The sequence below is a fragment of the Periplaneta americana genome, chromosome 17 (assembly GCF_040183065.1).
Source record: "Periplaneta americana isolate PAMFEO1 chromosome 17, P.americana_PAMFEO1_priV1, whole genome shotgun sequence".
NCBI lineage: Eukaryota > Metazoa > Arthropoda > Insecta > Blattodea > Blattidae > Periplaneta > Periplaneta americana.
The window spans coordinates 37,782,287-37,806,749 of record NC_091133.1 but is presented as its reverse complement, the minus strand read 5'-3'; the positions used below and the strand labels follow the sequence as shown (position 1 = coordinate 37,806,749).

Here is a 24,463-nt window from a genome sequence, read left to right as displayed (position 1 = left end):
ATAATTTTATTTTAAATTTGATTTTATTTTGTGTAACTTACATTGATTAAATTAAATTTAGACAAGGACAATTTTTTATTACCAAACATTATTGTTTTTATAAACAAAAATTAATTTTTCCTTCCAAATTTATTAGACAACATGCTTTGTTTGTGTGCCTAATAAGATACGTTCATACAGCAGCACTTCTTACAATTTAATATTATTTATATGGATCTCATAATTTATTACTGTTCTTTAGAAACCTATAATAAATCTAAAGTTCTTTATTTTCATGTGTTTTGTACATTCTGTTTATCCCGTACACATGCGAAGCGACATACTATGCTGTGATTAATAGAGGGCTTCTAGCTTGACATAACTAGAACGCCCTATACATTATATCTGACCTAGAATCGCATCCTCTCCTTGACACATCCTTCGTAAACCCTGCAGTATTAATATCCAATGCCGTATAATTCCTATCGTAACACTTCTACAACAAAACGCATATTGTCTCCGCTATATTTCTCAGATTTTTGCATAATATCCAAGATTTATTTTGTAAGATGATTATTTCCTTGAGTATTATTTTCTTTTAAGTTCGTATTGTAATCTCTAGTGTGTAATGAAGAAGTCTTTTGCAACAAAACCCACCAGCATGAAGGTAAAGTCCTATTTTAAATTTTTATTAGTATTAAAAGCTAAATAAATTTGTATTAGTTTTTCTGTTCTAAGAAATTAATAGATTTAGTAAAATTTTAACATTTTTTTTCTGAATAATTTTATTTTGAATATGTTAAACATTAATAAAACACACTAAATTAATTTTCCAAGAATAAAAAATATCATTTTTAATTAGTATTATTGTAAGGAATTAATGATTAATACACAATTTACAATTTCATATTGCCAACTGAATTTCTAATACAAAAACTTCAGCGTAGCGTGGTGGTACCTTTCCTTAATTACAACATCCTTTCTAATTATCTTAACAAGAAACCTTGTTTTATTCTCCCCGTATATCACAGGTCGGTATTTGGAGTTGAAGAAAAAAGTCACATTGGACACATGAAAGCTGTGAAACAGTCCGTTTTAGACGGAACCAGCAAGTGGTCGGCCAAAATAGCCATCACAGGTTTGTTTGAAATATTACCAACTTAACCAAAAAAGAGAAGATATATCTTCTCTTTTTACCAAAACAAAATGCTGACCCTCCTTTTTCCAGCAAACAGCATGAGGGGAAGAAGGTAACCATGATGTGGAGGCTCCTTATCGAGCATGCCCGCCACAGAGGCCAGCACGTACCGCACTCCCAATTCCCGCTATTTCGGACCATTATTATGACATACAGAACATTCCCGGGGATGTCCAATACAAGAATTTTCAGCAATAATAACGAGAGCATAAACATAACCACAAATTCACTGCGAAAACAGAGAGTTAAAAGCTGTTGCCTGTGGAATTTTAATTACGTTCCCATTCTCTGTTGTACTCCTTGGAATTCTGCGATGCATTCCAGGAAGCTCTGAGCGGCAACAGTCTGTAAAGTTGGAAAATTCCGACTAAATTATTGCTTTTCTTTTTGATTATTATTATATTTGTGCGGGAACTGCTAGCCTGTGGTCTGGCTTGCAATAAGTGGTTCTCACTACATACCCCGTAACGCCGTGCTTTCCCAGCGAGTGTTTTGAATGGAATGTGTTATACCCTTCAACTCCCTGCCGCTCACTTACATCGAGGTCAAGATGCTTGCATGTCGACGGAGCCGCGCAACTCCAAACATTTACAGTGTGTGCACGAGGGGAAAAACGGGATATCGTGTCCTAAATGTATGTTGTACGATCAGATAACTAAGATATTGTGGGTATAAATTTGTACCACAGACTCAAGATTATGGTGATTCCCACACGAAGGGAGTAGTTCACGCCCAGAATGTCTATTTCGTATCATTTATCCAATACTTACATCTTGCGAGAGCCGTCTTGATGGAACTTTCTTTTGTGATCTTAAATAAGTACAGAACTTCATGCAGGATGTTGCATAACAAGTATTAAATACAATTTTTATAAGCGACATAATTTCTGGAGTCCTGCGATCTTACTAATAAACCGTGTTTAGTTTTTATTCGAAACTTGCGCAGAATTGAGACAGAAAACATTAATAATAAACCATGCATAAGCGATGGATGTATAAACAGTCTGTAACTATACAATGGGATTGCTTTGCAGTAGTTATATACACGAAACCCCTTGTTTAAGCGTTGTATATAGAGAAAAAATGACCGCCCCCTCTAACAGCTGTTCGTATCGACTGTCATTTTATGATGATGGTTGCATTGTAACCACAGAAGAACAAATCAAAGAGCACAGAATAATTAGAATAATATTGCTGCAGTTTGTACTCTTTGACCAAAATATAGCGTGGTAATCGATCTGAGCCAGTTGTACAATCGATACTTAGAGCGCTCTACCGGATGCAATAGAGAACCTCGGATAATTTATTACCTTTCGTAATGAAGTAATGACGAAACTATGACGTAGCTGTGTAACAGTTATACTGTTATGCACGACGTGTAGTGTTTATTAGTAAGGAATTTACACACGACGACTTATAAACGAGCTACTCGTTGTATAAGACAGTTAAAAGTCTGTATATAGAGTTTTTATTAGTAAGACCACTAGAATATATATATACTGTATATAATTATATATAATACAATAATAAATGAAAGAATAAATAAATAAGTTGGATTTGAGGGAGGTGGGATATGATGATAGAGAATGGATTAATCTTGCACAGGAAAGGGACCGATGGGCTTATGTGAGGGAGGCAATGAACCTTCCGGTTCCTTAAAAGTCATTTGTAAGTAAGTATAAATAAATAAGTGAAAGAAATGAATGAATGAATGAATGAATGAATGAATGAATGAATGAATGAATGAATGAATGAATGAATGAATGAATGAATGAATGAAAGAATAATGAAATGAAGAAATAAATCAATAAATAAAAAAATTAAATAAGGGAAGGATTAAATAAATAAAGAAGAAAATATTGTCTAATGAAATCCATATTTCCTGAAATATTATTGTTGTTATTATTATAGTCTCTCGTATTAATGTAATCGCTTTTCAGTTAGTGAATTTAATTAAAAGGAAACTATTCACGGATTTTTCAATTATGTCCTATTTGCTGTTTCTCCAAATAATGTAAAACAAGAATAATTCCGCAGCATTGACATTAATGAACAAAAATAATGTATTTATATATGCATATACAATCACCTGTTTATAATATTTTACACAATGCTATCGCGTTCCATTATCATCTTATGAATTATTCGAGTTTTAAAAAATCGCGTCTAAAATTTCCTCAGCACTTTATACAAATTTATTCAAAATGTAGAATGTAATGGATGTAAGTTACCAAACGTATATATAAGGTACAGTTCTGCTGACTTAAAACTAGTTTTTATACCATTCCGACCTAAAATAAGGCTATCTAAAATTGAATTTTTTATATTTCCTCTGCGTTTTATTGTGATATTATATGAAATGTTTATATAAAGTTATGTATATGCGTATTTGAAACTAATAACAATAATAATGTTATCAATAGAACTCAATGCATAAAACTAACAAAATAAATCAATATCTGGAAACAGGAAAACGTACAAACAATAACAGTAAACAGCAGTAAAATTCTTCGTAAAAATAAATCAAGAAAAACATACATAAATAAAATATATAAAAGACGAAAATACCAATAATCATATATAGAGCCGGGATTTTCCACTAATAATCCTATACAAAAAGTCGCGATTTCCAAGCCATATGTTATCGTAAAGAAATTCTTCGTATTATAAGATTTAGATTAATTCATTATCGGGTGTAGCTACCCAGAAAAATATTTTAAATCTGAAAATTTAGCCATTTGGTAAGAAAAATTCAATAATGATAAAAAGGTACAACTTGTATTAGTTATCCAGGATTTTCTGTAGATATGTTGTATGAACAGGCACCTTGAACGATGATGATGATGATGATGATGATGATGATGATGATGATGATGATGATGATGATGATGATGATGAATGAATGTGTAATTTTTACGCGCGGCAGAAGTAGAAGAAACTTCTTAAGCTATAAATGCAAAGGAATCGCTTTAAATATTCGTGCAATGAGAGAAGATAAATTAGAGTTAAATTTAACATTCTTATACTCAACACTCTTCAGATGAAATAAGATATGAAAGCTGGAGTTTGTACTTGTTCCAATGCTTCACAATTCACAACGAATAACAAATTGTTTCACTCATTGGATACAACTGTTACAACTTAACAGCATTACACAGAAGACGCATTGCCCGTTAGCAGCCCTACTTCCACTAATCTATACATTACATAAAGAACTTTAATTATACTATTATATACTCACACAATCACTTATTAACAACAACGCGTAAAACCTCTTAAAATGTTCGTCACAGAATTTTGTTTCATAGCGTTCGGCTCGCACCCTGCACAGAGGTTTCACTTCGGTAATAAAACATTTCAAAAGAAAAGTAGTCTATAAGGAAAACGTGGGATAGATATTCCGTAATTTCAGTAGGAAGTTCATCTGCGCCACAAATTTGTAAATGAAATACGAAAGTAATTTAGGAATTGGATAATTTAAAAAGTAATCTCAGCTTACTCTTGCTTGTAGGCCTAATTGAGTTACGATTTACTCGCAAACATCTCTGACTATTGCATTAGCTTGCAAATTTTAGGCTGAAGCTCGTTGGAATGTTCTTCACCAAGGTAATATCAAAGTTCAAGCATTTGCTAGAACTGACGTGCTACTGTAGCTTTCTGATTTACATGCATTGCATTAATTCCTCTGATAGTATACAATGTTGCGCACAATAATCGCTGAGGGCGATGTTTATTCAGTCTTGAGATTCCGTGAATCTCAGGTCTGTAAGACGGACGTCTGACGTCTCGGTGAATTGAAATGGTTTCGGTTCAATACGAAGCACCTGGCATAACAATACCGCGGCGCAAGTAGTTGGTTCTATATATTGATCTTTTAATTTTATATTGGTTTATTGGTTGTATAAAAGCAACTTACTGCGGACTGAAATAACTCAAATTCAAATCCAGATACAGTAAAAGGCAGCTCAGTGCCCTGGTTTCCATAAAAGATTTACAGAAAAAGTCTCTGAATTTGTATTGTTTTTATGGATGTGAATTTATTGAAAAACTTCTCCATAAACTTTTTATAAATAAACTATCCACTCTCCTTTTCTTAAAATTAATTTTTTTTGTGAGCAGCAGTCTTCATAAAACAAGAATCTTTAAGTCTTTTCACTTGATTAAGAAGACGATGAAGTTAAAAATTACTTGCATATCTCTGTTAGCATCATGTTTTCTACGTAAAGATTAATTTTTTGTCTTACAGAATATATCTGTTATGGTAAAAATGGTTATTAGAGGAGAAAAATTCGTTCCGGAGCCGGGGATCGAACTCGAGTCCTTGGTTCTACGTACCAAGTGCTCTAATCACTGAGCTACGCTGAAGTTCAATCCACAGCACCGGATCTAATAACCATTGTTACCATAACAGATATATTCTGTAGGACCAAATATTAATCTTTACGTAGATTCTTCGCCCAACAGTGCATAATACTGTGGAATCTCGGCCACCAAGTCACTCAATTGAGTGCGCACCTTGTATAGTGGCAGTTGACTTAATATAGGCCTACGTATGTTAGCATATATGTTGAACTTGGAGCCAGGCCACAAAGGGAAAACACTTGAGGAAAGAGATTCGATCCGGTGCTATGGATTGAACTTCAGCGTAGCTCAGTGGTTAGAGCACTTTATAAGTAGAACCAAGGACCCGGGTTCGGTCCCCGGCGCCGGAACGAATTTTTCTCCTCTAATAACCATTGTTATCGTGTTTCTTGCCTTTATTATAGACAGTAACAATGTCTTCCGCGTGTTGGGAAAAATGAAACTGCGGCAAAACTGAATGTAATGTCACAGCATATTTTTGTACGGAAGTTATTAATTATTGTACTTTCATGTATCCTGTACTATTATTAATGCCAGAAATGTTCAAAACATGATACTGGTGATTATTTAAAAAAAATACTTAATGTGACTTAAGTGAATGAATGGAAAAATCCTAATAAATGTACTAATATTTAAGCTGCATCCGTAGCAGTGGTTCAGTGGCTACAGCACTGGACTCGTAAACCTGTGGACCCGGGTTCGATCTCCGGTGTACCCTCGATTTATGACTTAAAAGCCCGTGGTTCAGGTAATGCAGGAGTTTTCTCAGGTAACTCCGGTTCCCCTGCGGCATCGCAACAAACCACCGTTATCTCATCTCATCGCTGGTGTAGCGTAGACTATCCTACTGCAGGAAAATTGGTCCATACAACTGGCTTCATGTAGATCAGTGATTCCCAAAGTAGGAGTCGCGATCCCCGTGGGGGTTGTGCGAAGAGCTGAATGGAGTCGCGAAATTATTTACAAAATAAGAAAATCGCTTCATTAAGATACATTTAGTTTGTATTTAGAAACATGAACTTAACGTTAAACATAAAAGTAAAGAACGTTTCAATACGGTAGTTATAAAGTAAAAAAATAATTAAGGCAATAAATGTGCCTGTTTTTCAGAAAGTAGCTTTTCAAATCTGAATTAAGTACAAAGAGAAATTTATTTTGTATAAATATATACGAGGTTGCAAATGTAATCAAAACTTTAGGAGGTACTCTTGCAAACTCCAGATATTCTTTTGATACAAAACTGACCTACGCTCTGCGGAAAAAGGTCTAGTTTCAACATTCCTTCAGTAGGTATAGATTTCAATGAGTTTTGCTCTCATATTTTTTGGAACTTCAGCCAATTGAATTCAACTTTGGCTTTGAAAGAAAATATAAAATCTTATAACAGACAACCAATACAAGATTTCATCCGTAACAGAACTTTCAGGGATTTGCGAGTTGAGAAATAAATATAAACTAAGCCAGCTTAACATCCGAAACAAATGCTAATTATAGAGCGATCGGGTGTACGCACTCGATGGAAAAATGGATTAATCAGTTGGAATAGCAGAGGACTCGAATTGCACATTTATATACAGAGTGAACCAGAACTCTACCAACAAATTTTTACAGGTTGTTCAGGGATGTTGGCTGAGTGTTTTGATACAAAAAACCTATGGTCTCCTGTGACTTATTACTGAGTAATGTGTTGTTGATATGCTTACTTGAAGCATGTCGTTTGGACGGTGACAAGGTGGGTTCTGATAGATTACAAGGAAAAATTAAAAAGTAAGTAACTAAGTTCTGAAGTAAGTACTGTAATACAAACAATACAAAAATTATATGAGTAATGAAACAAACCTTAGAACAAAACGCATACTTGTTTGTTAAACACTTCACTGTACAGTACACTGTGTACTCTTCACTTCGTTTAAAGCAGCTGTTCAAAATATCGACCGCCATTATCTCTACAGACTCCAGTCGACACTGAAATGGATCAGGTTGCAAGAAATCTCGCAGCCGCTGAAAAGGTGCGCCAATCACCTGGGATGCTAGAGCGTATGTGACTGTCCATGATGCGTCGCTGTACAGTCTGTAGATCATGGCGATCGACATTTTGAACAACTGCTTTAAACGAAGTGAAGAGTACACAGTGTACTGTACAGTGAAGTGTTTAACAAACCAGTATGCGTTTTGTTCTAAGGTTTGTTTCATTACTCATGTAATTTTTGTATTGTTTGTGTTACAGTACCTACTTCAGAACTTAGTTGATTACTTTTTAATTTTTCATTGTAATCTATTAGAACCCATCTTACCACCGTCCAAACGTCATGCTACAAGTAAACACATCAACAACAAATTACTCTGTAATAAGTCACCGGAGACCATAGATTCCTTGGATCAAAATACTCCGCCAACATCCCTGAACAACCTGTGAAAGTTTGTCGGTAGAGTTCTGATTTATCCTGTATATAATTACGATTATTATGTATATTTGCTACAAATATTGGATTTTATTAATGCATCGTTAGTGTAAGTAATAATATTATTACTGCAACATTCTGTATTAAGTGCTGGACTCCTTTATTGCTTTCCTATACATTTTTAGGAATTTCAGTCAATTGGCTTAAACAATCCGCACTGTATAAACATTCTGAGTAATGCACTGTTATCAGCTGAGTAAGCTATTGTAAAAATACTTACGTCATTTGCTTCCAAAAACTGGCGTAATAGCGCAATTGTTCAAATTATTTGTCTTCATTTTCTTTTATAGATACAGCGTGATTCACGAGGATTTACCGTTCTTTACACAGCTTATTTCTGAAGACATTTTGATCAAAAAAGTCATATAAACATAGTTCCTATCCCCAATATTTTGAGAGTTACACTAATTTAAAATTCTTTGTAAAATACGTTTTTTCCTTAGTTTGAAGATAAAAGAACAATACAAATAGAGAAAGAAAGTATCATTTCTTTAATTGGCAATTATTATGACGCTAAAAATGTGCTATGAACGCCATAGTTGCTTCGTACAGACATCTTTTTCTATTTTTAACTAGAAAATTACATTATTCTTACGATTATTCTTACGCACTTATCACAACAATTATTACAAATCACACAACTTCCACCGACTTAATTATTTGCAGTTCAATTTTGAATTCTAATTTACAGTCTTGGAAAGATACAACACATTTTAAAAATGTCGCCGTCCGCTTGAGTACACTTGGTCGCACTCTTGTGAACGGCACTCGTCTCGCTACGTAACTGCATACGGCTATCTTTGATTTCCGCATCTCTCGCGCTGGCTGCTGACTGCACACTGACCAAGATCACGCGTTCACAGCAATGCGTTCCAATAACGAAACGTAACTCTGTAAATATTGAGAATAGGGCCCATGTTTATATGAGACTTTTTGCTCATAATGTCTTCGGAAATAAGCTCCATAAAGGACGGAAAATCCTCGTGAATCAACCTGTAGGTCACAATTGTTATGGTGTAGTCTTTCGCGCTTTCACGAATGTTGAATTCAGTGCATTAAACAGATAGATACGTAACATGAGTACAACAACGTGAAGTTAACATCATCTATTTATTTTAATGTATTGCATTAGAATCATAGCAGACATTTTTCAAACAGCTCTACACGCTCTGCTAGATTACAAAGTTAATTACGCAAATTTGCAGTAACTAACTATTAATTCAACTCACTCTCGTTAATGTTAATAAATACCAGCATAAATTAAAATAAACACGTTACAAGAGCAACTGACTGAATTAATTTGTTACTAATGAATGAGTGAATGAGATAATGGCTGATAAAGTGAAGAAGATAACTAACTAATTATATAGTTAATTAATTGTAGACCGAATTAATGAAAACGGATTAGTTATAAAATTTAGATTACTGCCGAAAGAGAAAGAAAATAAATCTATTAAGCTCTCTAAATCGTTTGACAGACTACATTAATTTATTCACTAAGAAAATGATTACTATGTCTAATATTTGTCACGGATTATGATTATGGTTGTGTAATTTGTATTGCTCGTACACTGTAAAATAATGTTGATATTGAATAATTTCAATATCAACATTCCCTTGGAATTATTCAAGTCTTCTTCACAGTGAGCTTTACCTGAAAGCTAGATTTGCATAGCATAACGTTACTGTAGGTACGTTAACAGAAAACCACAATTTCAAGTCACACAGAGTTTGTGTGCTTTCGATGTGGGTTTCTGGCGTCTTGTCGGCACACTCGAGTTATGTTGACATAAAGGGAGAAATTGAGACGGCGTCGGGTGAAGTTCCTGGGTAGCTCATTCGGTAGAGCATTGGTACGTTCAGCCAAAGATTTCGGGATCGTTGCCCGGCCCCGGAACAAATTTTTCTTTGAAATTATTCTAGTCTCCTTCACAGGGAGCTTTACCTGAAAGCGCAATGTTAATATTGTTCACTCACATTAAATAAAATTCGTCTGATTCTTCACCAAAATTAAAGTTTTGGGGTTAACATACATTTCTCTTGCACTGTAACTAAGATTCGACTGTTGTTTCGAATTGCGACCGGTCTACTTGTTGCGAGTGTCTGGCATAAAAGCGTCTTGACCTCTTATATATTGACCCCATTCACATTCCCTTCAAGACGTACTACACACACCCTCTCCCCCTCACAGCCCCCTTATGAATGCTTCGCTTTCCCTCCTTTGTTTGATTTCTGTACTTGATGTGGTGTTGTTCTTTGGTGTGTATTTTTTTATATTTCCACAGAAACACCTTTTCAGTGGATCCCGACACACACATTGATTCAATCGAACAGGCTGAAGAAATCGTATTAGAAGGAACATCCAAATGGTCTTGCAAGATCGCAATCACAGGTATCATGGCCTACAGAGACAGAGATCATGCTGCAACCACTTTTCTAACCAAAGAGCAAAGCAAATCGTTGAGACAGAGAAAGTCATGAAACCTGCACTTCTTATATCTCTTGTTTATTATTTTTACATGGAAAGAAATCAATAAGGACTTGCAATTTCATTCTTCTTCACTAGCAAAGCCACCACCTACTCAATGTAATACTTCACGATAGAAAATGCCCTTTTCTTACTTACTGTACACTTTTTAGGTATATTCACTCTTAATTCTTCTCTAAGCCTACTTCTTTTTTCTCTTTCTCTTGTACATACCATTCTTCTCTGTCTATTTGTTCTTGTGAACTTGTAGATTTTTTTGGGAAATGCTTTAGGTATATTACCCTTCTCATTTACAAGCAACAGAAAGCTGTACATAATAGACGTCTTCTAGACTGCTTTCATTATTTCCAACTATTAACCCACTCTTTGTATGTGTAATTACGACAGAATATATTCAGCATAAGCAATGTTGGAGTATATTTTTAAAAGTCGCCAATTGTTTCTCGTTGCTTCGGGATATTTATTTTTATACACATTGTACAGAAATTTAGTGGATATTTTCTATTTAACCGTAAAGCTTTGTGTAGTAAAATGTGTTCATAATTTAAGCTTTGTTTCTGTGTAACCCTAAGCTTTGTGTGTTTGTAACTTGAAGTACGAATACGCATAAGGGAACACGTCTCTATATATATCATTAATTTAAATAATATACCTCAGTGAATATAACATGCATTGCGTATGAAGGAATTATGGCTCCCAAAGAAGTTTTATTTAACTGTTGCTGGGAAAAATAAGAAATATAACACGCCTAAAATAAAAGGGTGGGAATGTGTTATTCTTTAAGGGGAGAGAAGCATATTCGCAAAAGTAAAGGGTTTTTAATAATAGCATGCAAATAGTTTGTAAATTGAACGGTCGTCTTCTGTAATGAGCAATTATTCTTTTCGACAGTCAAGTATTCTTTTCACACTTATAAATGGAAGAGCTTATGCTATGGATTCATGGATGACCAGAATGCTATAACCGCTCTTACTAACATATTCAAGTAAAAATAAAAGGAGGAACGCGTAATCTTCGTCAGCTTGCTCAATAACAAAGATCCCCACTTTCTTAGCGTAAACAGACTTCAGATTTTAGAATCGTTATAAAATAGAGCAAATGAAATACAATTATGGATTATTCATAAGGAAGTAGCTTAGATATTACCTACTGCTAGTGAAGTGTATACACGCAGAAGCTCGTAATGTTTCAAAGATTGGATCTACCTTCTTTCTCCTCCGATGAAAAACAAGGAAAATAAAGTAACTTACATTCATAGTCAATTCAGATGACTTTATTAGCCAATCCAACTTAAATCTTTCCGATATTTGGCTACCACTTAATAAAACGAAATTATTAAACCTCAGATGAAAACTATGACCTAGTAACTCGATCCTTTGTTACCATATTTTTCCTCCAGACAGCATAATCTGTTTTTTTTTTTTTTAATTTTTATTGCAATATTTAGTCCCCTTTTTCATACCATTGTTGTTTTAGAAATAATCACGTTTATTCCGTGAAATATCTCTACTCGACCTACAATGAAAGAAAAATTGTAACTTTTCCCCCTCATGTAAAATCTGACATCATTGTCTAAGAAGTTCCTAAAGTTGATTACAGAGCAATACGATCACTTTCGTTATTCCGTCAGTTGACAGATGGCATTTGCCACCAAGAAGAAACACGTTCCGCGCAATTCAAGGGATCTCGTAAATAACCTGGCACTGTTTCACTATAGTATCTTACCCTCTGTTCTCAGTTGTTTGTTAGCCTCTTAGAGCTAGCTACTTACGACATCAATACATAAGATATCATTTTCATTCGGATGTTCACTTTATGACGGGTGTAGATACATTTGTGAAGGTCGTACTTCACTAGCAATAAATAAATTTCAATCTATAGCACGTCTGCTCATTTAACTAATTTGAGGTTCAGACGTAGTTCACTAAGTTCAATTTTTTAACTAAAGAGATCGTTTTCGATCCGCGGATTTTCCTGAGAAATGCTTGATAAACAGAACTGCCTTCGAAGCAAAATTGCTCAAAGCAGTTTTGTTACCCTCGCTATCTATTCTTTCGTTATTACTGTCTTATTACATTACGGTATTTGAATAATCTTTAAAAACCCTGAGGATTAGTCGGTAGTGCGTATATTACGAACTTTAATGGCATTAGATCGAGATGACAGACTGCTCTCTTCATAAAATTTAGAATCGAATTGTGTTCAAGACAGGTCTCCTGTCAAGTAAGTTGTATAGGGTCTTTCTACCGGGACAAAAGACTCAGGGCGCGATATCAACCACTCAGTGACAGTGACAAGAGAGAAAGTTGGAGAGAGGGGAATTTACGAAAAATTTACATGTGATTTCATGCTCCTTCACTGGATCTTAGACTGGATGTTATATGTTTATGAGGTTTAAGGCTTTTGCCACATGTGCGGAATATGTAGTACCAAACAGACACTTTGATCATTTTGAAGGGGTAAAACCGAAAAGAGAACGTAACTTATTAGAACACACATGATGGAATAGTCTATCGCTGAGCACGGTCCTCGAAGCACCTCAATTGCAGGACTAAATCCTTAATTCGTTCACTCTCAATTATTGAGACTTGAGTCTGAGATTTTAAGTAAGTTCCTTCTTCTCTAATAAGAATCTGAGCCACGAATAGCTTCTGATTTTCCGTGACGTTAAGAAAGATGCCGGAATGATCCCTAAAGGAACTTGGCTACGGATCTAATTGGCATTCAGTCGTATAATTGAGTGGTTTATTTTCTTTAATTTCAAATGTTCACTTCAACTGGCCAACGGCGTCTTTACTTTGACAAAGAGAACTTCTCACTAAGATTTTCTCTTCGAATCCCGACTTGCCATATCAGATGGAAATTCAGTTGTTCATCGGCTCAACCCCATATCTTGAGGATCGCGCTGTCCACCTGCTGACGACTTAGGAGCAATCCATATCTGCTACTGTACAATGTACCTAAATCTCCCGATTAATGGTAGGCTTCCCCTCTCTCATATGTTTTAGTAGATTACGTCTTTATCGTATTTTCCAATACAGAACTATGTTCTTTCAGTGAATTTGTGTTTCCCTGAGTGACGCCAAATGCCAATAGATTGGAAACTCACGTGAGTAGTTAGCCAAGATACGGAAACCACCTTGCAAGGACGAGAAATCATATTGACATATTAGTTTTTTTTTCCTTTAAATCAATCGCGAATCTCAAAACCTCATAATTGTTATCACCAAATAAGACACAGATAACAGAAGAAATTAATACTATACTTCTGGAGAAAGAAAAAAATATGTCTTGGTTTGGAAGGAAGTATATCTGTGACCTGTATCTTCAAAGGATCATCTCGATCCTTATCGTTACAGCATAAGAAAACCATGGTCAATATGAATTATCCCTGATAGAGAATTTATCGGCAGTTTTTATTCAGTCCACAATACAGTGACAACTGCTGATCAATTCATGTCGATAGCCTAAAATTCTCTACCTTTGTATTTCCTACATATTATTATATCATACATACAAGAAATTAAATTCCTTATTGTCAATACGAGCATGAAATAAAATGTATACCACTCATGAGAATGTCGTGAAACAATCTTGATTAAATTGACGTTCGAAATTTAACTGTCTCATATATCACAATATTACCGAGTCCCTTGGTTGTTATACTCAGTAATCGTCTAAACGAATAACACAAAATCATTCCAACAATGTTTAATCGCAATTGCTACTTTGTTTAAATTTCAAATTAGTTTACATTAATTGTATCAATCGATAAAGGATTTGCACAGCCCTATAAACCTTTTGATACGAAAAACACGTCTGTATAGAATTAGTAAACATGATTTCCTTCAAAAGATTAATTAGACCTCCTTACTCTTGATTTATATTACGCCGAACGGAAAATCTTTCAACTCCTGGAATCTCATTAATGGAGGGCCATGAGAACCTTCAGAGCACAATTAATTATCTCGCGTGACCATTTCTTCTTAATGGCGATTCTAACGCAAGTGGGATGCGGATATTGTAATGGATACCACTCCTTCATTACGGCAAGGACGTCGTAGTTTTATAGCGTTCAGACTCTTACAAAATAAATTAAAATCTTGGGGGAGATATAGATTTCGAAATGTGCTTTGGATTCATTGAATCGCTAATTGCTAAGTGAACAATTCTGTAAATTTCAATGAGAAAATTACCCACTTTTAACGGTGGGAAAAGAACAGAGAATCCAGATTTTCATGTAAGAGAAATGTTTCTCGAGTAGAAGGTGCAATCAATATATTTCCGAACTGTACTTTTATTTATTGTAACGTTAAACATACACGCTCGTGTCACTGAAGATCATTGCTTCCCTGCCTGTTGAGTCAGTCTCTCAATCAGCGTCAGATTATCTTAAGAACTGTGCTTCTACACGTGATTTAGTGCAAACATCAAGGACCTATTACGATTTTCTTGGAATCTCTCCACATACGCCTTCTTTTCTCTGCCTTTCAAGTGATGCGTTTAGTATAGGTTCCAGGCGCTTCCCTGGTTCTAGGTAACTTCTCCGTTTCCTATGTTCTGCCTACATTCAGGATAGTCCGGAAACTTATTGATTGCCTCTTGTATCTGTGCTTTGATATATTCGCCGAAAGTTACTTTGCTAAAGAAGGTAGTTTAAATAAAATTGTTGGAATAATTTTTTATACTAAAATTAAATAATATTCCTTAAATACAGATCAAACACAATTACAAAATTAATAATAATAATAATAATAATAATAATAATAATAATAATAATAATAATAATAATAATAATAATAATAATAGTAATAATAATAATTTGCGTAATAATAATTTCACGTTCTTGGTGTCGATAGAGATTGCATATCTCACAACTGCTCTCTTTCTGCTATGCATTTCCTACAAACCAAAACTTGTTCTCTTACCATTAAACTGTTCAAATCAACTTTCGATATTCCTTTTAATTTCAGAATGAAAACACATTTGCCTTAAGATGGAAGCCATGTAAAGATGTGTATATATTGCTCAAAAATTGCAAAATGTTCCAATTACAAAAGTATTTTCGCATACATATTCTGTATTTATAATTATAAAAGTGTGTTACATAATGCGACAGGTCTGGGTAGATAAATGTGCTGCTCATAACACTAAATGCTTGACTCGCATCCATCTAAATCCGTCAGATTATACGACACACTTCTATAATACGTATTTTGTTTGTGCCATAATACCATTTAAAATATTTATGAAATGGGCATTTGTAAATTTTTGGAAGTATCGGTGATATATCGTAAGCAAACCTTAGAAAATTTTAAAGGCTTTATTTAACAACTGTAAGAAATACATAACATACTCCAGCATTGCAATGCTCCACCATAAAATAATGCGTAGTTGTTCTCAGTGGACGTTGTACCAACAGAACTAGAAGTAGCGACATCTAGTTGGTTCCCCCTTGTACATATCTGCCCCTTTGTAGGATATATGCTCCAGTAAGAGCATGGACCATGCATCTACATGTATATTATTCTCGTAGGATAGATTACTCTAGATTATTAAAAATATATCTTTGTACGTAACGGCGTAGTGCTAGATGTCATTGTTTATACATAGGTGGCGCTGAAATAAGAAGATGTAGTGTTTTGTAGCAGTAGTATTTTTTGTACATTTTGAAGTAGACTCAATTTGGCTTTTTTCAGTAACAAGTGAAGTAATTTAGTGCTCTAACAATAATTTTTAATTGGTAATTTAGAATTTTATATGATAAAATCAAGTTAGTAACATAATGTCTTGTATTCAGAATAGGTACATTAAGGTTAGGTACAAAATAAGTTATTTTTAAGGAGCCATTCATTTATGTTAATATATAATTATAATATTAAATGTGCACCACATGTCTTCTACTAAATTCTGTAATCTGTTACACGTACGAGTACTAACACTTGGAAACTATAAAATGCACAACAGCTTACCAGAGCCATGTTTTAGCATGGATCCAACACACACCTCACTTGACATAGTGAAATACACAATTTTCTTCTACATCTATAGGAAACCCAATTTACATACATCTTCAGTTTGAATAATGTGTCATTACATGTAATTGAAAATAAATTTAGATATCATATGGTGTATTGCATATCAATTATGTATTGTTATTAAAAATACGCATTTAATTATTAAACACAGATAGAAGTTACCTATTAAAATTAATTAAATATTCGTAGAATTAAATACTAACTTAAGTTTTACAGGATTGAGCCCTGAGTGCTATTGATTATGATTGTGATTATGATTATGATTACGATTATGATGGCTATTACATTTTTATTACGTCACACTACTTTTGACCAATAAAACGGTATGAAAGGACGTATTTCAATCAATCGTGGCTGCTTATCACACAATTTTATCGCGTCCCTAGCATTTGTTTAATTTTATCGCTTCCCGAGCATTTGTTTATTTTAATCACTACCCTAGCATTTGTTTCTTTGTTTGCCAACATTTCAAACTGCACTGGTCTGAACGTCAAAAAACAGAAAATTACAAACCACTCCAGTCGATGCACAGCAGTTTCAAATATGACTCGCATTGGCATTCATGAACAAAAATTAATAAAGATCACTGGCCATAGCTATGCATCTTCCCTGAAACCCTATTTACAAATAAATGAAGAGCACCATTCGGAAATCCTGAATAAGTTGAGGAATAAACCATGTACATCAACGAGTTCCACTTCTTTTACGCACACGTCCAATGTAACATCAACTAAACCACCAACCACTAAAATATTCAAATTTAAAAATTGTACTTTCAATAACTGTTCCTTTTAAAATCATTCATGTTTTTTTTTTATTTCATCATCCTTAATTAAAACTTTTTTGTTTATTTCATCATCCATAATTAAAACTTTTCTAACACTTGTTTATATTATTTAGGTTATGCTGTAGCTTCTGCTATAATGATAGTATGGATAGTCACGTATCAGAGATTTTTAAATATTAAGATTTATTGAAAATCATTTGTCAAGTGACGTTGATTACTGGGATCCGGATAATTTAATTGGAATGCAACTGTTTTAATAAAAATGAAACTGAATCAACAAGGCCTTCTTGACAGAGTTCAGTGAAGATTCCATAGTTGGCACAACTGATAACAATAAAACAGCTAATCTTAACACACTACTACCATCTAGCGTAATATTTGTATTGTTGAGAGGGTACAATAATACTTTTGAAGACAGTTATATTTTCGTAAGCCAATTAATATTTTATTGTATTGGAGTACTTCGTTACTTATAATCTTTATATACTTTCTTCTAATCGTGTAATAGTCAATTAAATCCCACTCGATTTTGTTTTTCTCTAGATAAATCAAAACATCTAGTGAGATTATTGTTGATAAAACGGCGACTGTAAACAATAATCAAATAATCACTATTATTACTCGGTTACATCGAGCCGAAATAGTTCATAACAGTACATAAATAGCCTATGGGATTAACAGACGAAATATTAGTATATATGAGAACCAAATTCAATCTAGCTTAACCTTTCTAGTCCACACCTGTGGAGTAACGGTTAGCGCGTCTGGCCGCGAAACCAGGTGGCCTGGGTTCGATTCCCGGTTGGGGCAAGTTACCTGGTTGAGGTTTTTTCCTGGGTTTTCCCTCAACCCATTATGAGCAAATGCTGGGTACCTTTCGGTGTTGGACTCCGGACACATTTCACCGGCATTATCACCTTCATCTCATTCAGACGCTAAATAACCTAAGCTGTTGATAAAGCGTCGTAAAATAACCTACTAAAATAAAAATAAAAAATTTAACCTTTTTAACCTTAATGTGAGACTGACATTAAAATGTATGGCTATCTAATCTCCTAAGCTTATAATTAAGATTTTCCCACTATTGTACAAAGTCGATTTTTTATTTTTTTAAATAAAAATAATAATAATAATAATAATAATAATAATAATAATAATAATAACAATAACGTCGTTTGGCTAAGTTAATTAGTGCTGTCTTTTTCTTACAAGTCGGAAAACTACGTACAACGGATTTCAAACAACTTAAACATTGAAATGGGACAAAAATGCATGAAAATAATACTACAGAACACAAAAATATCATGCACTCGTCACGTATGCAACCAAACGACACCGCGTTTCTAAAAATACCTAACTCCATAGGGGTCCAATTCGACTTACTTGTTCTCAAGTGAGCTGTAATGAACCAATAGCTAGTACTATATAGTATAGACCTACTCTGCCGAAAGCATAATAAGTAAATACTACAGTACGTATTTCTGTGGTTGAGAAAAGAAAGAATTCAGATATCTCATCAGTAAAATAAGTGGTATTGGGATTTAAAAAAAAACTACCAGGATCAGACTTGAACACACAACATTTTGACTTGAGTCTGACGTATTGTCCGTTACATTAGAACTTCGTCTGGATAATTGTTTTCTAAAATAGGTACAATAAAGAAAACGAATGAGGGTAAAACAAACAGTGCAGTGGAGTGCTATCTCATTATTTTCCGGCAATTTTACAGTTTCTGCGAGGGCTAATTTTGAAAACGCCGTTAATTAGTTCTTAACAGTTGGGCTTCATGCAATCACTAATAAGGTCCAAAACCATCGCATACCATTTCACACCTCTATTTTATTTTAATACTGGATTAAGATTATCAAATGTAAACAACTTTAACAACTGATAACCCAGATATTTTTCGTCGGAGATTATGGGTTCCTAACATCAAATTGTTTCTCTACAACCCCTCTACACCAGATAAATTTCTTCGATTGAATTCTGAAACACCCTTTATATATTATGTATACCAGGCCTGTACAAACGGCGCTCATTGAGCGCGGTCGCTCCTTCTGAGCGGGAGAGTCGTCTAACATTTCGCCGGAAAGGTACGTCGGAATGAGGTAGGCCTACTATAGGTAGAGGAAGTCCACGCAGCTATCTGCTGTAGTGTTTATTATCAGTAGCTACTTTACTTTGCCTATCTATGGCTACATAATGGAGGAATCTAAAAGACGGAAAAGTGATCATCAGGCAAATTCTTTCAATATTTCATGGGAAAATGCTTATTTTTTCACAGCAGCTGGAATCAATAGTTATCTACCACAAAAGTTTGAAAGAAAAAGGAAAACACAATATAATGAGTCATTACTAGTCCACACATAGAGATACGATGGTTTTGTTGGTGAAGATAGCAGTAAAAAGGTTCAGAAGTTGAAAGTTGCATTATTACATGAGGTAGGGAAAAGGCCAGTTCATTGTTGATATGTTGAATAAATTACAGGATTTCAGTCGTAAACTTACACTATTCGTAAGTCAGTTTCGGGAAGGTAATATGGCTCACTTTCCAACGATAGAAACTGCTCGTGATGAAGTCATGTCAAACGATTATGTGCAATATTAATTGAAATTCAAAATGAATTTAATTCTAGGTTCCAAGATCTTCTCTTAATTGGAAAGAAGTTTAAAGTTATCATAATAAATTCCTTCAACACCAGTTGAAGCAGTGTCATACGATTTACAGCTTGAACTTATTGATCTTCAATGTGGCCTAAGGGCTAAAGACCAATTGAATAATACTACTAGTCTGGTTGAGTTTTACAAGACTAAACCTCAGAAATAATATCCACGTCTACACAAGCTGGCTGTGAAAATGATTGCTATGTTTGGCTCAACATTTATATTTGTGAGCAACTGTTTTCTATTATCAACTTTAATAAAGGCAGACATCGAACATCTGTAACTTATGTTTCATTACGATCAGTACTGTTCCTTTCAGCTGCCAAAAGCATAAAACCCCGTTTTTATGTACTGATAAGTAAAAGTATAACAAAATGATATTGTATATTTAATTAGCTATAGAGTTTCTATTACTGCTGTAAAATAAATATTTCTTTATTAATTAATAATAGTCCAAGATGGATTTGTAAACACTGAACGGGAATTCATTTCATGAACACTCGTACTAGTACTTTTGTGTACATTCTGCACGAGATCACTCCTTCTTCCAGTCCACCCTTATACAAAACGCAGCCAATATCTGCATTCCGTTCTCGAGCTGTGAGCCGACTCGGAGAGCGCAAACTTTGTGCAGACCTGATGTATACAAATGTACATGGTAGTTTAAGAGTCAGCCAACTAGGTGGCGCAAGCAGTAGTGGCACGGAATGTCTTTATCGCGTGGTCTGGAGGGTTATGGGTTCCAGTTCCACCTCCAGTATGGATGTTGAGTTTGTGTTTGTATTAATTTAAGAAAAATTAAACAAAAAAGAACACAAGAAAAACTTCAGGAAAATGGCTTTTGCCTAATGAAATTTAAAGAAACGCAGGCCTATATAACTTCCAAAATTTTAACTTATACACTTAAATGCCACTGCGATTCGGTATGAATATAATTAAGAATTTTGTAGAATTATCGATTAGAATTTTTCTCCGTTCCATTACTCTTTCATCGTATGATGACGCAGAATATCTGCATGGAAATATCATATGTACTTCGGTACATTAAAATAATATATATGATATACGTAAATCACTTCGTGATTTAAGACGGCGCTTATTCCGTCGGATCCCGGCCAACTAGTCACGCATAACGAGTGCACCTCAGCACATGTGTGGACTTCAGTCCTACGTTCATAGACATCTATGACGTAGTGCAGAGGGCGGCCACTAGAGGGAACCCAAGAGTTGGAATTTAATCTGAGACGATTCTGTCCGACGCCGGGGTGGGTATCCGGTGTGGCTTAGTGGATAAAGCATCAGCACGTAGAGCTGAAATCCCGGGTTCAAATCCCGGTGCCGAGAGAATTTTTCTCCGTTCCATTACTCTTTCATCGTATGATGACGCAGAATATCTGCATGGAAATATCATATGTACTTCGGTACATTAAAATAATATATATCGATTAGAAACCTACATCACGATGTGATTAAAATAAAATTGCTCTGCAAGCGACTTATCGTGAAAGTCTTTAGTCTTATCATTTAAAAACATTATATTCTTCTTTAGATTAACTAAAATGGCCTAAATTACCCCACATTCTAAATTCATAGGATTAAACCAGAAGCAAATATTAGCTTTCAAAAGTTGACTGATTTAAATGGCGGTGGTCCAGAATTTCATCTGGATTCATAGACGGGGAAGTAAAAAATGAAGACTGTCACAGTTGCATCGAGATTAGAGTATAAATTGCATGCATGGATTTAACTTCCCAAAAATATGACTCCAAATATAATGCAGGAATTATTCTATGCAGAAACTAAAAGCTCTCAGCCATATGCAATCTCGTTCCAACACTTCAGACAGAGTGAAAGCAGTGCATCACGGTTTATTACACACACACACATCGCTCCTACGTAATATGAGCTAAATATGCTACTCTCTCCAAATGCGGCGTAATTCCTATAACTGCGGTTCATCGTATATTAAATCAGTACACCACCAAGTGCCGCAGTTACGCTATTTAAACTTAGAAATTGCCTCAATCCAAATAACCAGCATAGAACTCGATAGGAATTTCACACATCACGTTCAGAGGAAGTATCTTAGACTGTTGGGGGGCTTATACAGAGTGAGTCATAAGTATGTTTGCAAAACGCGTGAGCGTGCTCCTGAACAAAAAATAAGAACAATTCCTTTATACGAAAATTGATGGAAAACGCTTATTTATTGGAGAAATGGTCATACTTGGTTTTTGTTCTTTTTTTTTTTTTGTCACAAGTACATGTTTGGAAAATTGTCATTTAACGTTTACAAAAGTGTTCAATGTGTCCCCCTCCATTGTTTACACATGCCTGAGCACGACGTACACACGACTAGCGAGTTCGCTCAAACACCATGTTGTATATAATCACGGATCAATTGGCATGCATTTTTAACACGTTGCAATAGCTCGTCCGCATCTTTCACTGGTGTTGCATAGACGACAGCCTTCAATATTAAAGAGTATCTAAAATGATGATTTTTCGTACCTAATTTGATGACAGTTTATCTTTGATATTTTTAGAACTTTTAACAGCTGCACATGTCTATGTGTTTTCATTTTAATTCAACAAATTAAAGAAATACAATGATACGCCACAAATGTTCAAAACCATTGTGCTAAATAAATAACAATTTAATTGAAATGTTTTAACTAGTAGTACGAAACGGCTTGTATCTCTCTGGCTCATTACCCCCACAGCTAAAAACGTCTCGTAGTTTATCGAGGTACGCGTTTGTGGAGATGTGCGCTACATTTCTGTGTCAACGCAGGGCTCCACACGCATATGGTGCTCACAGGATAAGCCGGATTTTCTATTGTGCTGTACAAAGCCGAGGACTGTAAATAAAGTTTTACTGTAGCTGCAGCCATTACCTAAAATAACTCACATTTCTCCAGAAGAGGTTGTTTACTTTAATTTGTATTCCTTGAGTAAACACGCAGAGTTTCCCTAAAATGCCGACATTAATATTATGAACTTTTAAAATAGAATGCAGCAAGCAGCACTAAATAACTACATGTCTTTTTTCTTGTCGTGTTAATTCAGCTGGAATATTTACATAGTAATTTGGAAGAAACTTGTGACATAGGCTACGTTACTACTGCCCTCGACGTTACTAGATGGAATGTAAATATGGAGCGAGATTGGGAAGAATTGAAGGCTTCAGAACCATAGTGGGCCAAGCGCCATTTACTAAAACCGTAGAAAACGAGGGTGAAAATGAAGTTATCACCATAATTCAATGGAAACATAGGCCTTACTTACTTACTTACTTACTTACTTACTTACTTACTTACTTACTTACTTACTTACTTACTTACTTACTTACTTACTTACTGGCTTTTAAGGAACCCGGAGGTTCATTGCCGCCCTCACATAAGCCCGCCATTGGTCCCTATCCTGAGCAAGATTAATCCAGTCCCTACCATCATATCCCACCTCCCTCAAATCCATTTTAATATTATCTTCCCATCTACGTCTCGGCCTTCCCAAAGGTCTTTTCCCCTCTGGCCTCCCAACTAACACTCTATATGGATTTCTGGATTCGCCCATACGTGCTACATGCCCTGCCCATCTCAAATGTTTGGATTTAATGTTCCTAATTATGTCAGGTGAAGAATACAATGCGTGCAGCTCAGCGTTGTGTAACTTTCTCCATTCTCCTGTAACTTCATACCTCTTACCCCCAAATATTTTCTTAAGAACCTTATTCTCAAAAACCCTCAATCTCTGTTCCTCTCTCAAAGTGAGAGTCCAAGTTTCACAGCCATACAGAACAACCGGTAATATAACTGTTTTATAAATTCTAACTTTCAGATTTTTTGACAGCAGACTAGATGACAAAAGCTTCTCAACCGATTAATAACACGCATTTCCCATATTTATTCTGCGTTTAATTTCCTCCCGAGTGTCATTTACATTTGTTACTGTTGCTCCAAGATATTTGAATTTCTCCACCTCTTCGAAGGATAAATCTCCAACTTTTATAGTTCCATTTCGTACAATATTCTGATCACGAGACATAATCATATACTTAGTCTTTTCGGGATTTACTTCCAACCCTATCTCTTTACTTGCTTCAAGTAGAATTTCCGCGTTTTCCCTTATCGTTTGTGGATTTTCTCCTAACATATTCACGTCATCTGCATAGACAAGAAGCTGATGTAACCCGTTCAATTCCAAACCCGGAAACATAGACCTATAGCAAGTAATATAAAGTATACATATTGAAACTAAATGATATGTCAATCTTCATTAAACTATGGTATTCACGTAACTTTAACCCTTGTTTTCTCCGATTTTAATAAATGGCACTTGGCCCACTATGCTCTGATCCCTTCAATTTAGCTTTTTGTAAACATAACTGGAATTTTTAAAATATTATATAAAATTCGACTGTTGCGTGTCTAATAAAATTCTCGTAATTTTTAAGTATCCCTTTCATACAATCAGGCCTTTAAAA

General features: G+C 34.8%; 1 protein-coding gene across 5 annotated transcripts in view; it reads left to right on the top strand.

The window, feature by feature from the left end:
- Positions 1-24,463, top strand: part of unc-13 — a 762,035-nt gene that overhangs the window by 648,294 nt on the left and 89,278 nt on the right. For 3 of the 5 annotated variants that reach the window (XM_069816080.1, XM_069816082.1, XM_069816078.1), the window contains exon 8: positions 1,011-1,117. In XM_069816080.1, coding sequence (XP_069672181.1) covers positions 1,011-1,117 — 107 coding nt within the window. Of the gene's footprint in view, positions 1-1,010; positions 1,118-10,285; positions 10,393-24,463 lie in introns of all 5 variants that reach the window. The other 2 variants (XM_069816083.1, XM_069816079.1) reach the window with 1 other exon arrangement.